We start from the raw sequence: 15,025 nt of genomic DNA, 5'->3' as shown, positions 1-15,025 counted from the left end.
TTGTTGAACTTCTTTGCAACCTTGTAATCCATTTAGGTAATAAACTGAATCCATTTAGGTAATGAATCCATTTAGGTAAAAATTCTATTTAGGCAGTCCCGACTCATTACCTAAATGGAGGTTTTAGTGTAGCAGCAATGAAATTCTTGTGAAACTGTAATTAAACAGCTACGAGCGAATCAAATTATATTGTTATTTTACTTCGTCATATGCGCTAATTCCCGTCATATCAAACGGAAAATATATAACAATTACAAATATTCCAACTTACCTTTGCCAATGATTTATTAGATGGAAGCAAAATCCCAAGCAGCACCTGCAACATCATCCAAAATGTGGCTTTGAACTTATAGAAATCACCAAATAGGGTATGTGTTCCATCAGTAATCTCACGCTCCCATATTCATCCTATTCGAAAACAAGCGATAACGGCAGCGATTGATTCCGTTCTTTTTGTTTTCATGCGTGCTCACTCCTAACAAAAAATACAAAAATTAGAAACAAAACAAACAGTGCTTCAATCCTTCGTTTTTCGTAGGATGAAAATGGGAACCACATGCTTAATAAGGGATCCAATACCCTACCTCGTGTTTGACATCGATTTGTGGAGGCGGAGCTAACAAGTGATAAAATAGTTAGCTTGCATAAATGAGATATGTTACAGTCATGCAACATGCAACAAAACTCTGGTTTGTTTATTCAGATTATGTTCCAAATGTGTTGCGAAAAACGTGCGCGTCTTTCTATTTTGATAGTTCCCTAGTTTGTGAGAGAGAATGAAGTAACAAGTAACTTCAGTTGCTTTTATGGTGTGTTGAGCAGCAATTCTCTCACAGAGCCTTTGGTGTAGTGTGTAAGGTGAAAAGTTGATACTCCTGGTTCGAATTTGGACAAATTACTTTTTCCATTTTTTATCATTTCATCTCATTCAAGTTGCATAACGATTCTGAATCTGCGCTTTTTTGGGGTTTCAAAGAAAAATCAATTGTGTTCTATCGTCAATAATACGGACTGTGAATGGCTTTGAAACAAGTCGTGTTCCTTGGGAATGATGTAGACTATCGATAATCAGCCCATATTGTAGCACTAGAATTCGAATAATTACGCAACATCTCACGTTTCAATTTCACTGAACTTACGACTTCAATTTTTCAATATGCCGAAGGCAACCACACCCATACCGCAGCTAGTCGAATTATTCTTCATTACCGTTCGTTTTTCACTTCGCTAGATTCACTCATTGAACTGATCTTTAATTCACATTTCACACCCCATAGAAGCTCTGCCACACTTCAAAGTTGGTCTTCACTGCTCCATAATGCAGCAAAATCTGCTCAATTATAGGGTATTGGTTCCCTTATTAAGCATGAGGCTCCCATTTTCATCCTATGGAAAATGAAGGATTGAAGCGCTGTTTGCTTTGTTTCTTATTTTTGTATTTTTTGTTAGAAGTGAGCACCCATGAAAACAAAAAAACGGAATCAATCGGTGCCGTAAACGCTTGTTTTTGAATAGGATGACTATGGGAGCGTGAGATTACTGATGTCACACATACCCTAGATACAATTTCCTTTTCCTGTCGGTAAAGTGTAAACAATCAGTTGTCTTCGTCCTAGGGAAGATTCAGACAAATGAGTGCGTCAAAGACAAAGATTTCTTCCTTGCACTGTGATGACGTTTCATGATCTGGTGGGTAAAACTATTAATAGTCATATTTTGGTCATAGTTCTAAAGCTCCATCTATCTCCATCTATATTTATTTGATTTTAATTGCGAAGCATTTGACCGACTTCTCGAATAAACACCTACGTTCAAATCATAACGTTTGAACATGCTATGTACCATTACTGTGTCAAGTAGAAGGTGTACCGGGAATTGAATTCAGGTTATGCCCAAAATAGACGTGGACTAGACGGAAACATAATTCGAGTGACAATTATTCATTCTTATTATTTTAAGGAAATTGTAGTTCTTTTACTATATTTCCACAGGATATGGAGGATAATTTACAAATTAGTTATTGATACCAAATTGGCCATGAGGCACTAGGTAAGGTGAAAAAATTAATGCGATCATTATTGATCGGTGCTCAGATATACTGAAATTTGATTAAAAAAAAAAACTATGTGAGAAGATCAACTTCGTTAGATTCACTATCTGAAATCTTTTAATTTTCGAATATTATCCCATATTGCAGAGTCTTCAAGAAATCCCACAAAAAAAATTGAAAAATGTTTTTAAATGAATCCCGGAAGAAAAATCTCAGGAGAAATCCCTGAGGAAGTCCTGGAAATATTCATTAAAAGAATCCAAAGAAATACCCTGGACGAAATTAAGAAGAATTTGATTGCTGGGAATCCTGGGAAAGAATCTTGATGGTAACTCTTGAAAAATCCGTAAAGAAATCCCGGGAGGAATTCCTGTGGTAGATACTGCACAAAATCTAGAGGGATTTCTGATAGAATCCCGGAATTCTGGAAGAAGTCTTGGGAGAAATCAATTAAAGAGTCCCGGGATACATCCATAAAGAAATCGCTGACGCAAACCCAAGAGAAATTTTAGAAAAATCCTGGGAGTAATCCCGGAGTATAAAAAACCATTGGAGTAGTCCCTAATGGAAACTCGGAAGTTATTATAGAAGTAATCAAGAGGGAGGAACTCTGGCAAGAATACCAGAAGGATTTTCTGACGGAGATATTGCTCCGTTATTAAATAACAAAAAAAAAAAAAAACAAAAAAACGGAGGGAACGCGTGTAGTTTAATCTTCACGGAAGTGTCAGAAAGACTCACTAAATATTTTCATGTAAAAATCCTTACAGGAGGCCATGCATGTAGACCAAGATATTCGTGAATAAATGAATCACACATCAGTGCCATCCAGTGTGGGTTATTTTAATTAGAATTTTTTTTCGACAAACATTTCTTATGCACTTGAACCAAGGTTGCGACTATTCATTTGCAAAGATTTACATTCATTTGCTATTATCTCAGTTCAGAAGCATGCTATCGTAAAACAATGTATGGATGAATTTAACCTTGTAATTTTATCTGAAAGTTTGCCGAATAACATTGGGGTCGCAAACGTATACCAAAGTCGTGAGCGAGCTGTGAAGGGAACTCTCCACGCGGTGAATGTAAATTATATTCACGCAGTGGAAAGTTGCTTTCACAGCTCGCTCACGACTTTGGTATGCGTGTGCGACCCCAATATTATTCGGCAAACTTTCAGATAAAATTACAACGTTAAATTCATCCATACATTGTTTTTCGATAGCATGCTTCTGAACTGAGATAATAGCAAATGAATGTAAATCTTTGCAAATGAATGGTCGCAACCTTGCTTGAACGACTTTATTGAGGAAGCCATCTTCAGGTATCACTAGGTCAGCGCAAGAGGCACGTTCTCCTCCATTTCGGAAATTTGTGCCATCGCCATGAATTCTAGCCTATTCATCATTTACCTGAGGGAGAGCGAAGGGAGGAATAAGGAATGGGATAGGGAAAGGGAAGGTAAGGGAATAGGGTCGACATAATCGCATAAGCTTACTTACGGAATAAACTTGATAGTGTAATCCCACCAAGATTTGGGAATAGCAAAGCTGTAAACAAGCAGTTTTATCATAACATTTTGGGCCTCGAGGCATGACACGCAAGATTGTCATTTCAATTTTACTGAAAGTAGCAAACATCGGGTCAAACGCAAAATGCGGAACCATATAGGTGTTAATTAAAACATTACATCTACATAAAAATCCTCCCTACGAAAGTAAGGTTCTTGGACCAAAGCTGTTCTTTTATGCTGAAGATTGATCTGAGCTGTCATAACCATAGCCACTACCCAAACTAGGCACAATCAAACTCTTACAATTACAACACAAGAAAAAGCAGCGATAAAAACAAATTCGCCAGAGACGAATATATACAGAGGACACTACTGTGAAGAACGCATAATGCGAAGAGCCATATTGGTTATAATTAAAGCTAATGAACAACATATTGATAATCCCACCCTTATTGATCCTCGCAGTTGAGGCTCAAGAAGGATAGCAGATTATCTCGGAGAAACACAAGGTCAACTGCACCATTGCTCCGGTTAGCGCAGTAAGGGCAGAATACTGTGGAGGGCGCCCTAGTACTCCACAGGCTCCGTTTGTAGTTAGGTTTTTATTAGACCCCCCTAACCATTCATTCCTTGGCACGGTAAGCATAAAGCCGCATAACACCATGAATTAGGGGTCACCTGTTTAGTGGACTCTTACTACTGGATCAGGCGATCCGTAGTGTTATTCTTAGCCAATTGAGACAACCGCTACCGACACTACACAGCTATCTAGGCTGATCGGGATAAGAAGTTAACATTGATGGTCAACTTCCAAACGAGCCCGAACAGCCCCATGCATGTAGACCAAGATATTCGTGAATAAATGAATCACACATCAGTGCCATCCAATGCGGCCCATTTTAATTAGAAATTTTTTCGACACACATTTCTCATGCACTTGAACGACTTTGTTGAAGAAGCCATCTTACCCTTGAGGCCCGAGGTAGACAACCCTTCGTTCCAGTAAGTAATGTGTTGGGAACCCGCGATCTCCCCTATATGCAATGCATATATAAATTTCTCCGCTCATCTGGTATGAACGTTAAATTCGCTAGTGTTTTCTTCTTCAGTTTTTTTTTTCTCTGTTTTGTCCTCCTTGTGTTACCGAGCTGCTCCTGGCCATCCGGAAGACCAAGCCCTTCAACAAGCTGGTACCAACACCACAAGGCACCGAACACGCTTGAAAAATGCGATTCGCCCCCGGATTAGCTGCAGTGAAATCTTTGGTCCAGTCCTCACCCTGTCCATCCTTCAAAATGTGACCTTCTAACCTCGAGCTGCCACGAGTACCCTGGCCATCACCAACAAACATGATTGAAAATTATTATCTTGTACATAGTATATTACTGAGTGAGAGAGCTTCGGCTCCGTAAAGCGTTATACGCGATTGAGCATCAAATAAATGAACAAGATAAAAAAAGAAGCCATTTTAATATTTCTTTACCGAGCCTAGACATTGGGAACAAAAAAAAAAAGTTTGCCACAGTGCCACCTGTTTGAAACATTCCGTAGGCCCCGAGTACCGAGTTATTTAATAGCAGTAGGAATTTTGACCTGAATTTGTTAATTATTAAGAAAATTTGAGGAATATCTATTAAAATTTTCAAACAAATTTTTATGTGCTCCTCTAGAAGATACAAAATCAAATGTTGTAGAACTTTCGAAGGCCTCCAATGCTGATGAATTCCCTTGAATAGTATCTGGCCTATAGGCCTATAGTTGGAACTCTAGAAATTTTGAAAGTTATGCAACCAAGCGAACTGCTCCACTTCACAGTTATCTTCACACAATCTATCTCTTCACGTCTGACATCCTCCACGCACCAATGCGTGAACCCTTATGCCAAAAATAAACATTTCCCAACAGCACATCGGACATCCGCATGACCTTTTGCAGGCGCAAAAACTCAACAACAAGCGATTACAATCATCATTTCACTCCCCATTCCACATTGATCTGCAATCTGACGTAGCAGGCGCCGTTGTCGTCTAAACTAGAAGATTATCAATACATACTCACACACTGAATATGCCTTTTGGCCTCAAGCAGCTATCTCATTGGATCCTTGTGTGAGTGTAGCTGGCGTGGCGATACTGGAGTGCAACTGCAGTCGGTCCATCAGTTTTTCAAAGTTTTCATTTTTTCATAGTTAGCCAAACTTTGATATTACGGAGAAAATGTAAACAGTTGATTTAAAATTGGAATATAAAATATTTCCAATGCTCCGAAAATTTAAAAATAGGTCAACTTATTTAAGTTTTAAACATTTTTGGAAAAAAAATGAAGAAATTATAAATATTATCTAATTTAGTATGCAACTTTCAAAAATCGTCACAAACTTCTCAATGATATCAATCTAATCCAGATTTAAATCAGATATACAGTAGTTCAGTTATTAATATGAATTATTATGGAGTATGAAAATATGATAAAAAATTATGATTGTTATTGACACAATAATATGTATCAGAGGGCCACATTCTAATTTATTTCAAAATCAGTTTGCGGGTCGCATAAAACCAGCATGAGAGCCGCATAGGGCCTGCGGGTCGCAGTTTGGTGATTACTGATTTAACTACTCCAGAGATAAAAGTTTGAAATCTGGGAAGAAGAGAGAAGCAGACTTGGTCAGAATCTGAAAAATTCCATCTCTTAGGCTCAGATTCAAGCTTGCCTGGTGAATGCTTCGTCATCGATCATCTGATCAGTATAAACATCAGGCACTTAAAACCATCAGACGCTATGGTGTAATTGATTAACGCTCCGAACAAGCGGCGCTCTAATACTAGATAACTATTATTATTATTATTATTACCTGTATAGATCCATCAATTTAAAGAGTAAAGAATCATTCCTCTAGGGATATTATTGTAGTACTTCTGTGGAAATGTCTGATAGCTCAATTCAACGAGGAATCGTTGAAGAATATATGCAATATCTTCCAGAATAAACAAAATTATATCTACCTGGTGAAGCTCTTGAAGAATATCTTAAATATTTATGTTGTTCAAGAAATGTTTATGTACTTTGGAGATTATTGGAGCTTTACTTTTGGGATTTTCAAAGCTTTAGAAAGTCATTATACCAAGCCTAAATAATTCCTTGGATTTGGCCAAACACTCCATTCATTTAAATAAAAAAAAAATCTGGCAGATCATGAAATTTAACCAGATTTCTGGAAGTGATGGCGAGGCAATTTATTTTGATCAATTCTTAAAGTAGAGCCTTTGGTGGATTTTTTTTATTTTTCCAAAGTTTTTTGAAGCAAATGGAGGAAACATTACTGGTAGACTGTTAAGGGGCTGTCCTTAAACCACGTGGTCATTTTTTGGGACTTTTCAACCCCCCCCCCCCCGTGGTCATAAGTCCATACAAAAATTTTTATTTGTCCATACAAAATGGTCATTGGCTGAACCCCCCCCCTCTATGACCACGTGGTTTATGGACAGCCCCTAAGGGAATTGTTGACGAGGGAATTGGAATAAAAGTTCCACGATATATTCGCTATACATATACCTACTGTCTTTTGTTTATTTTTTATAACTAGGCTCAGTGTACCAGTTATGGCTATAGTATCTCAAATTCGCCATAGTTGATTTTCAACCTTTAACGATGCAAATCATCAAGTAAAAATATGTGAACAATCGATCATGTTCATAAAAGATGATTGCACTCATTCAAATTTCACATTTTCCTCAAATTATGATAGAAATAAATAATTTTCCCTAAAATTTCGGCTTCCTTGCACCCTATTTCGCAATAGTGTACCAGTTATGGCAAATCCCATAAGGAATGCATGTAAATAGTGCGAAGTGGAACCGATATTAAAAAGTATGTCCATAACTGGTACAGGGTTCCTATCATTGGCACACGCTGTAATAAATAGTAAAAGTGAGTTTGGCTCAGATTTTATATTTTTCCTGTAAAGTATGGAAACAAATCTATCATTTGACATATCGCCGACATTCGTGGATCTTCTTCTTATTTTTGTAGAAGTAGTTTTCCTTAGGTAGTGCGATAACTGGTACAGGCACCCTACTCGCAAATGTTGCTTTTCAAACTTATTGAAATTCCAATTAAAAGTGAAGACATGGATATCTTTCAGGTTCAGTTCTTGATATATTCGGTTTGACATTTTCGACATAAGCTAAAACAATTAGAGAACTAGGTAATAGAGACATTTTTGGATCAAGACAAGAATGTTTTGGCGAAACCTACTGAATATTTTTATTTTGATTCAATGGGGATTTCTTCCCATAAATATTTTAAAGTTGAATTGACATTTTTGGAATATTTGTAACGGACTACATGGTACTTTTATTTAAATTTCTGGATAATTTTTATAATGGAACGCATGATAAACTTTTTTTGTGAGACTCTGTGAAAACTTAAAGGTATGTTACGGAACAGTTTTATGAGTAGCTTCTGATCGATTTTATGTGGGAATTTATGACATTATTCCATAGCAAAATTCTTACACGAATTTCTGTTAAAGAGTTTGGAACAACTAAAAAATATGTGATTATTAAGTGGAATGCGCAGGGACCTTATGGAATGTGAGAGAAAATTTATGAAAATAAAATGGGGGCATTCTCAATAATACTTATTGGTTTGGGTGACAAAATGCCGAATGCCAAAACGTTAAACAGTTGAAACGTTGTTGTAATAATTTTTTTTAAGAATAGAGAATCCACTATTTGATTAGATTACGTGTTCGCGACGTTTTACCATTTGGCGTTTTAAGATTAGACGTTTATTCTTTTGACCTTTTGTTCCAAAGCCATTTCTAGATATTTGAAATATTCGCGATGTAGAGCTTTCTTGTAAAAAGTGAAACGCTCATTGTAGGAATATCTTTTAGTATCAAGTTTCTCACGAATATCTACTAAAAATTCAATCCTTTAATACCTCATTTCATATGCCCTTTCAAAATCCGTGCATAAATTTATCGAGCCTTTCTTCAGTTTGATTCAAATAATGTCATTAATTATGGCTATGGAACAAAACCTCGAAAGTCAAAACGTAAAAAAAATCTAAGCAAATAGTAAGCTTTTATCCTTTTGTCCCTTCGACGTTTTGTCATTTCGATGTTCTGGCGTTCAACATTTGTCTTTTGACGATTCGTCACCCCCATTCATAATACGTAAAGTGACTCCTTTACAAACGTCGAATGGTTAAAGAACAACACATTCTAGAGATCAAACGTCGAAAAGTGGAAGAATAAGCTTTCTTTAAAATAAGAAAACTCTACTCGTTTAGATAACTCGTTTTCGACAATTTGCCCCTTTCGACGTTTTGGAATTCAACCTTTTGGCATTCGACATTTTGTCTTTCAACGTTTTGCCCCTATGATGATAATGATGATGATGATGATGATGATGATGGTTTCCATTCATTGTAGCACGGTACTAAGCCCGATAGCAAAGGGGTGTCCATCCAATGTGATTTGATAAAGCAAAACATTATGATTATCCATCCAAGATTATATATAGTGCAAGCCATCGCATTGGAGGATGCCCCAATGAATGTGAAAAAGAAGAATCTGTCATTCTCCATATAAAAGTTATAATAAGAAGTTGGCATCTCCACTCTTCCCAACCATTATGTTTCGACTGACAGCTCTTATTTCCCTCCACTCCCAAAAATAGTTGTTTTATACCAAATGTGTTTTATACCAAATATCAAAAAAGTATCATATAATAGTTTTCCCTCATAACTTACCAATTTTTCTCGTTCATTCTTGCTATCATCGAATCTTACCAAGTATCCACAAACTCCCAGGTCAAACCAAGTGCGATGATGATGATCCTTCAATGTAACTTTCTCCAGTGAATATTTCCCGTTCGTTCCTCAGACTTCGTTGCGTTGACATTCTTCCGACATCAGCTTTTAGACTTGAAAAAAAGCAGGAACTTCCCTCACATAGATGATCAACAAATCCGGAAAACCTGTGCGTCTTGTCCTGACAAAGGAAAATCAGCAAAACTCTTTTCTTGATATTCAGTTTGTTCACTCGAAGATTTGACTTGGAAAAATTGGAGGAGCACAAAATTTGCGGCCAAAACTAGTAGTATGCCAAAAAAAAAGCAACGATTGCAGTGCATGATACTTTCAACGTTTTGCCCTTATGCCACCTAAACTGCCCATAATCGCATAGTTGACGTAAGCGCCACTGTAGTTTTCAGCACACTCTAGAAATTTTAACAATGAATAATGAAAAGTTTATGATTTTTTTTCTCGTTGATATCTGGCTAGTGATTAGATCTTGTGCTCTATTGAATAAAACTGGCCACAATTTTGCACATTTGATAGATATTAGCTTGTGAGTGCTGACATTGTCAATGGTGGTTATGTCAAGTATGCGATTATGGGCAGTAAAGCAACTATTGGAATTTTATTTTTCATTGTCATACTACGGTTCTGAATTATTATCTAGCTCCCTTGCTCCGTCCATGATTAAACATCGTACATAACGTGATGCAACTATGTTCAACGCAAGGAATCACCCTCGAGGAATTTGAATCAATAAAACAATGGACAGCCCTGTCTTCCGCCCTTCCCCATCAGCAGTTTCCGAAACATCTGAACCGAATCTCGTTTCCTTACAACAACAGTGAACCTCCCAAAAACCGGAACCAACTCAATCTCGAACACAGTGCAGTGGGGTAAGAGTGACTTTGTCGGCGGCCGCCCTCGGCAACTGGTCCGGAAGTTGGAAAGTTTGCGCACCGGTTTCGGGAATTTGTTGACTACTGCTGTTGCTCTTCCGGAGCTTTCCGTTTCCGTCGTCGTCATCGTCGTTGGAACCAAAAGCTTTCGGTCGTTGGTGGCTGGTGTCAAAATTAGTCGTTTTCTGCTACGAGGCTGGCTGGTGGGATGAATCAGAAACACGTGGCGCCATCATCGTAGAAGCCTTCCTCGCTGAGTTTGTTTCGGATGTTTGCGAAGCGACCATGTGGTTTGGGGTTGGCACTTTGGCAGCACCCGACTTGGACAGATGATAAATTAAAATCACTTGCTCGCGACGACCCCAAAACGCCGGCCGGTCCGCTCCGTACACATATGGGTACTGCTGGTTTTGGTTGGACGGTGAACGCACGTGTGCTTTTTCGTATATTCGATGGCTCTCGTATGTCTCGTGTGATGGAAGCAGCACATGTTTTTGCTGTTGTGGTGGATGGGATGTATGGTGAAAAATCTCGGTAAAAAGATATTAATCAAACAATATCAAAACGTTGGTGGACATTGTTGATCGTTGCCTGGAACTCCGATATGTGTTGTGTTCAGATTTCAAGTTGGTCTAGTGAATGAAGGAGATTTGAAAATCTGTGACTATGTTTGATTCCCAGTCCATAGAATCTTGTTAGACATAGAGAACCAGTGCCACACAAGATACACAATCAGTAAAAAAATGAGAAAGCACATAGAAATGCAGGGCAATCAACAGAAAAATGATATTCATCGATTTTACAACCTTCTTCAGAACCACCTATCCCGTGGTGATACATCATTTTCCTACAAACCTACTGCATATATTTACATAATATGCTTCGATCCTGGTATCACTCACCTAAGGCACGCATGTTTGATCTTCGATAAAACACTTCTCTGTCATTCACCTCTGCTCCCTTATCACCGTCATCCAGTCAGTCAGTGTCTGACGAGGATACGGACACATAACCTCTTCCACAATGCACGCAGTCATGTACCACGTGCGACCACCTCGCCGCTTCATCGTATAAAACGCATCGTAATGCGTATACGCATATCCTGTGTACAAGTCAACCCCCATCATGCATGCCTAGATCCAGCTGGGTGCTGGCGGTGGAAGTAAGACCTGACCCGTCAATGAAGCGCGTTCACGTTGCACAAACGCTCGGGCGTTTCACCCGTGTTCCTATGCGCGTAATTTGAAAGGAAACCACCAACCCCATCGAAGCTACGAGGCCACATCATATTCCAGCCTTGATGCTCCGCTCCGTTATGATGGTAATATCCATGGGTGCGTGTGAACTATGCTCTCGTTGTTGTTGGCGTTTGTTGATTCAGTTTGTTCATTTCGGGGGGAAAGAGGTTCAAAATGAAACAAACAGTTTATGTCTAGCTTTTCTAGATGCCCAAAACTTTTGGAAGGCTTATCAGGAACACGTGATTGATGAACAAATTGAGATTTGAAATATGAAAAGAAATCTACGTGCTCCGGTGGGAATCGAACCCAAGAATCACAATTCGCTAGACGGGCGCTTCTTTCCTCCAAGCTATGGAGCCACTTGACCATCTCCGTCCCTTGAAGGCACAGAACTGAACTCGATTCCAATAATGCAATGGTTTGTTCCTTTTCACAATTCAAATCTCCTTCGGATGAAATTAGATGAACATCTACACCAAGGGCGCACAGTGGAGCGTATTTTCGCAACCCAAATGCATTCCAAATAAGTAATGAAACGTATTCCATAGTTTTCAATTAATTTTATAACAATAAGTTCGCCTAGCAGTGAGAAACAACCAATCTAACCGACTTCAACAAGTTTTTTGTTTTAAATAATACAACCATAGGTGCATCCCTGATACAAATGATTGAAGGATTTTTGAAATTTCTTTATGAATTTTTGAAGAGAAACTGAGAGAAATTTCTGAAGAAATCACTTCAGGTATTCCTGGAAGAATTCCCGAAGGAATTTCTGAAAGTATATCTGAAGGAATTCCTGAATAAATTATTGGATGATACTAAGCAGGAATTCCTGGAGAAATTCTCGGATAAATTCTTGGTGCAATCCCTGGAACAATTCCTGGAGAAATTTCTGAAAAAAATCAGGAAGGAATCCCTAGAAAAAATCAGAAGAAATCTCTTGAAGAAATCTCGGAGAAATTTCAGAACAAATCTCTTGAGGAATTTCTAGAGGAAATCTCAGACAAAATTTCTGAAGAAGTCCTTGGAGGAATTCTTAGAGAAATTCCTGCAAGAATTCCTGGAGGAATCCCTGAAGCAATTCCTGGAAAAATCTCTAGAGACAATCCTGAAGGAATGCCTGGAGGCACTTCTGAACAAATCTCTGGTGTAATCCCTGGAGGAATTCCTGGAGCAATTCTCGGGTGAGACCCAGCAGGAATTCATGGAGAATTTCCTGAAGAAATTCTTGTATAAATTCTTGAAACAATCCCTGAAGCAAATCTTGGAGGAATATCTGAAGGAATTCATGGAGGAATCCCTGAAAAAACTCTGAGGAAATCCCTAGAGTATTTCCTGGAGAAATTCTTGGAGAATTTACTGGCATAATCTTGATTTATCGACTGTAAAGTTTTCTATCAAATATGGTTTGGCTTGCAGTCCCTCAAATCAAAAGGAAACAGAGGTTATCTATTTTCCGACGTTTCGGCGCAATGTATTTTGCCTTCTTCTTGGGATCACTAAAATGGTTTATACAATAAGTTTAATTTTACATTTCTATTTGTGTGTCATTTACTTACTAGAGTTCTGTTTTTTGTCATTGTCTGTTTAATTTCTACATAAAATTGTCCTATTTTTGTTCGTCGCATCACGTTGAAGTTCAAGTTCACTCACTGCTTCGGTAGACTGTTTGGTAACTGATCTGTGTTATGGTTTAGGTGGGGTCGGATGGGTGGTTGGTGTTTCTGTTATTTTGTCCATTAGTGTTTTTTGTCATGACTGTGTTAATTCTGTGTATTAGTCCAGAGAGCGTACTGCTAAGTCTATCTGTATCTGTTCGTTTGTTGATGGAATCGTTGTCGTTGCTTATGTGTATCATCTCTAGAATCGGGAGAATGTTTCTCTTGTACGTCCGATCGACTATTCGTGTTGTCTCGTAGATGAACCTATGGTCGTGGTCGATGCAGTGGGCCAAGAGAGCTGTTTTTTCTCTGAGTGCTCTCACTGGTTCATCTGCATATGTACGGCCTGACTCTAATAGGTTCTCCAGTTGGTTGAGATTGCTCCGATGGCCCGACAATCTCTTCTTCAGCAGGTTGCCGGTCATACCGATGTAGCATTTGTCGCAGTTTCCGCACTGTATTCGATACACCACGTTATGGTGATGATCCATGGGTATCGGGTCCTTAATGCGTGTGTAGAGATCCCTTATCGTGTGCACGCTCCGTGGGCATATTATTACGGAGGGATAGTCGTGTCGTAGTATCTGGCTGATTTTTGGTGTAAGTGACGGGATGTAGGGGAGAGATCGGTATATTTTAGCTTGAGGCGGTCCAATCGTGTGTTCTTCGGTCGTGTGATCGTCGGCTGTAATGGTGTGCGTAGATGTCCAGTGTGTTCGGTTCAGAAAGCGATTAATGAGGTTTCGGGGGTAGTCGTTGGTTTGCAGAATTTGAGCGATGACTTCTCGCTTTTTCTCTTCATCCCAGTTGGTGGATAATCGGTTTACCCGATCGATGACATTTTTGATGGTGTTGATTTTTTGGGTGAGAGGATGGAGAGATGAGAAATTCAACAAACGACCCGATGCGATGGCTTTCATATACCACTCGGTTCGAATGGTGTCATCTTCTTGCCGAACTAGAGTCATGTCTAAGTATGGGAGCCTACCGTCTGTTTCCACTTCAAATGTGAATTGGATACTCGGGTGGTATGAGTTGAAGATGTCTAGAACCTGCTGTAATCTATCAGCTGGTATGACAAGCATCAGATCATCCACGTATTTACGCAACACAGTGAAGACAATGTCAGTCTTACTGGTTACTGTATCAAGTAGGATCCCCATGACCAGATCAGCAAGTACTGGGGATAGTGGATTACCCATGGCAGTTCCTTCGATCTGTTCGTAGAATTGGTTCCGGAATACGAAGTAGCTCGTGTCCATGAACTTCAACGTGATGCGACGAACAAAAATAGGACAATTTTATGTAGAAATTAAACAGACAATGACAAAAAACAGAACTCTAGTAAGTAAATGACACACAAATAGAAATGTAAAATTAAACTTATTGTATAAACCATTTTAGTGATCCCAAGAAGAAGGCAAAATACATTGCGCCGAAACGTCGGAAAATAGATAACCTCTGTTTCCTTTTGATTTGAGGGACTGCAAGCCAAACCATATTTACTGGCATAATTTCTCAAAGATGTCCAGGAGCAATAAATCGCTCCCATACAAACTTTAAATTGATTTTTAAACAAGTTCCCGGGCACCAAATTCATGAAAATTTGAATTTCGGCTCAATTTGACGTGCAGATTCAGAATTTGGAGATATCGCAACATCGCTTAAGAAGCCGATTCCAGGGAGGTTCCTGGTGAAATTCTTGAAGAAATGTCGGGGGTAATTCCTGGAGGAGTTCCTAGATAAATTACTGGAAAAATCCTGGAGGAATGCCTGCTGGAATTCCTAGAGGTATTTCTGTGGGAATTTCTGGATGAATCTCTAAGGAAATTCTTGAAAGAATTACTGGATGA

The 15,025-nt window shown here is 38.7% G+C and overlaps 1 protein-coding gene across 1 annotated transcript; it reads right to left on the bottom strand.

The window, feature by feature from the left end:
- Positions 1 to 12,570: 12,570 nt before the first annotated feature.
- On the bottom strand, positions 12,571 to 14,668 carry LOC134287419 (uncharacterized). Its single transcript, XM_062849213.1, has 2 exons — positions 13,071 to 14,668; positions 12,571 to 13,010 (listed from the first exon to the last, which is right to left on the bottom strand). Exon 1 carries the CDS (start codon positions 14,432 to 14,434, stop codon positions 13,205 to 13,207), a length of 1,230 nt encoding a protein of 409 aa, XP_062705197.1. The 5' UTR covers positions 14,435 to 14,668; the 3' UTR covers positions 12,571 to 13,010; positions 13,071 to 13,204.
- Positions 14,669 to 15,025: the final 357 nt, after the last annotated feature.

This window comes from Aedes albopictus, chromosome 2, assembly GCF_035046485.1.
Source record: "Aedes albopictus strain Foshan chromosome 2, AalbF5, whole genome shotgun sequence".
NCBI classification, from domain to species: Eukaryota; Metazoa; Arthropoda; class Insecta; order Diptera; family Culicidae; genus Aedes; species Aedes albopictus.
This window is presented reverse-complemented; position numbering and strand designations above follow the sequence as displayed.

Coding starts and splice junctions, on each gene's coding strand:
- LOC134287419 (XM_062849213.1), bottom strand. CDS start 14,434: ATGGACACGAGCTACTTCGTATTCCGGAACCAATTCTACGAACAGATC.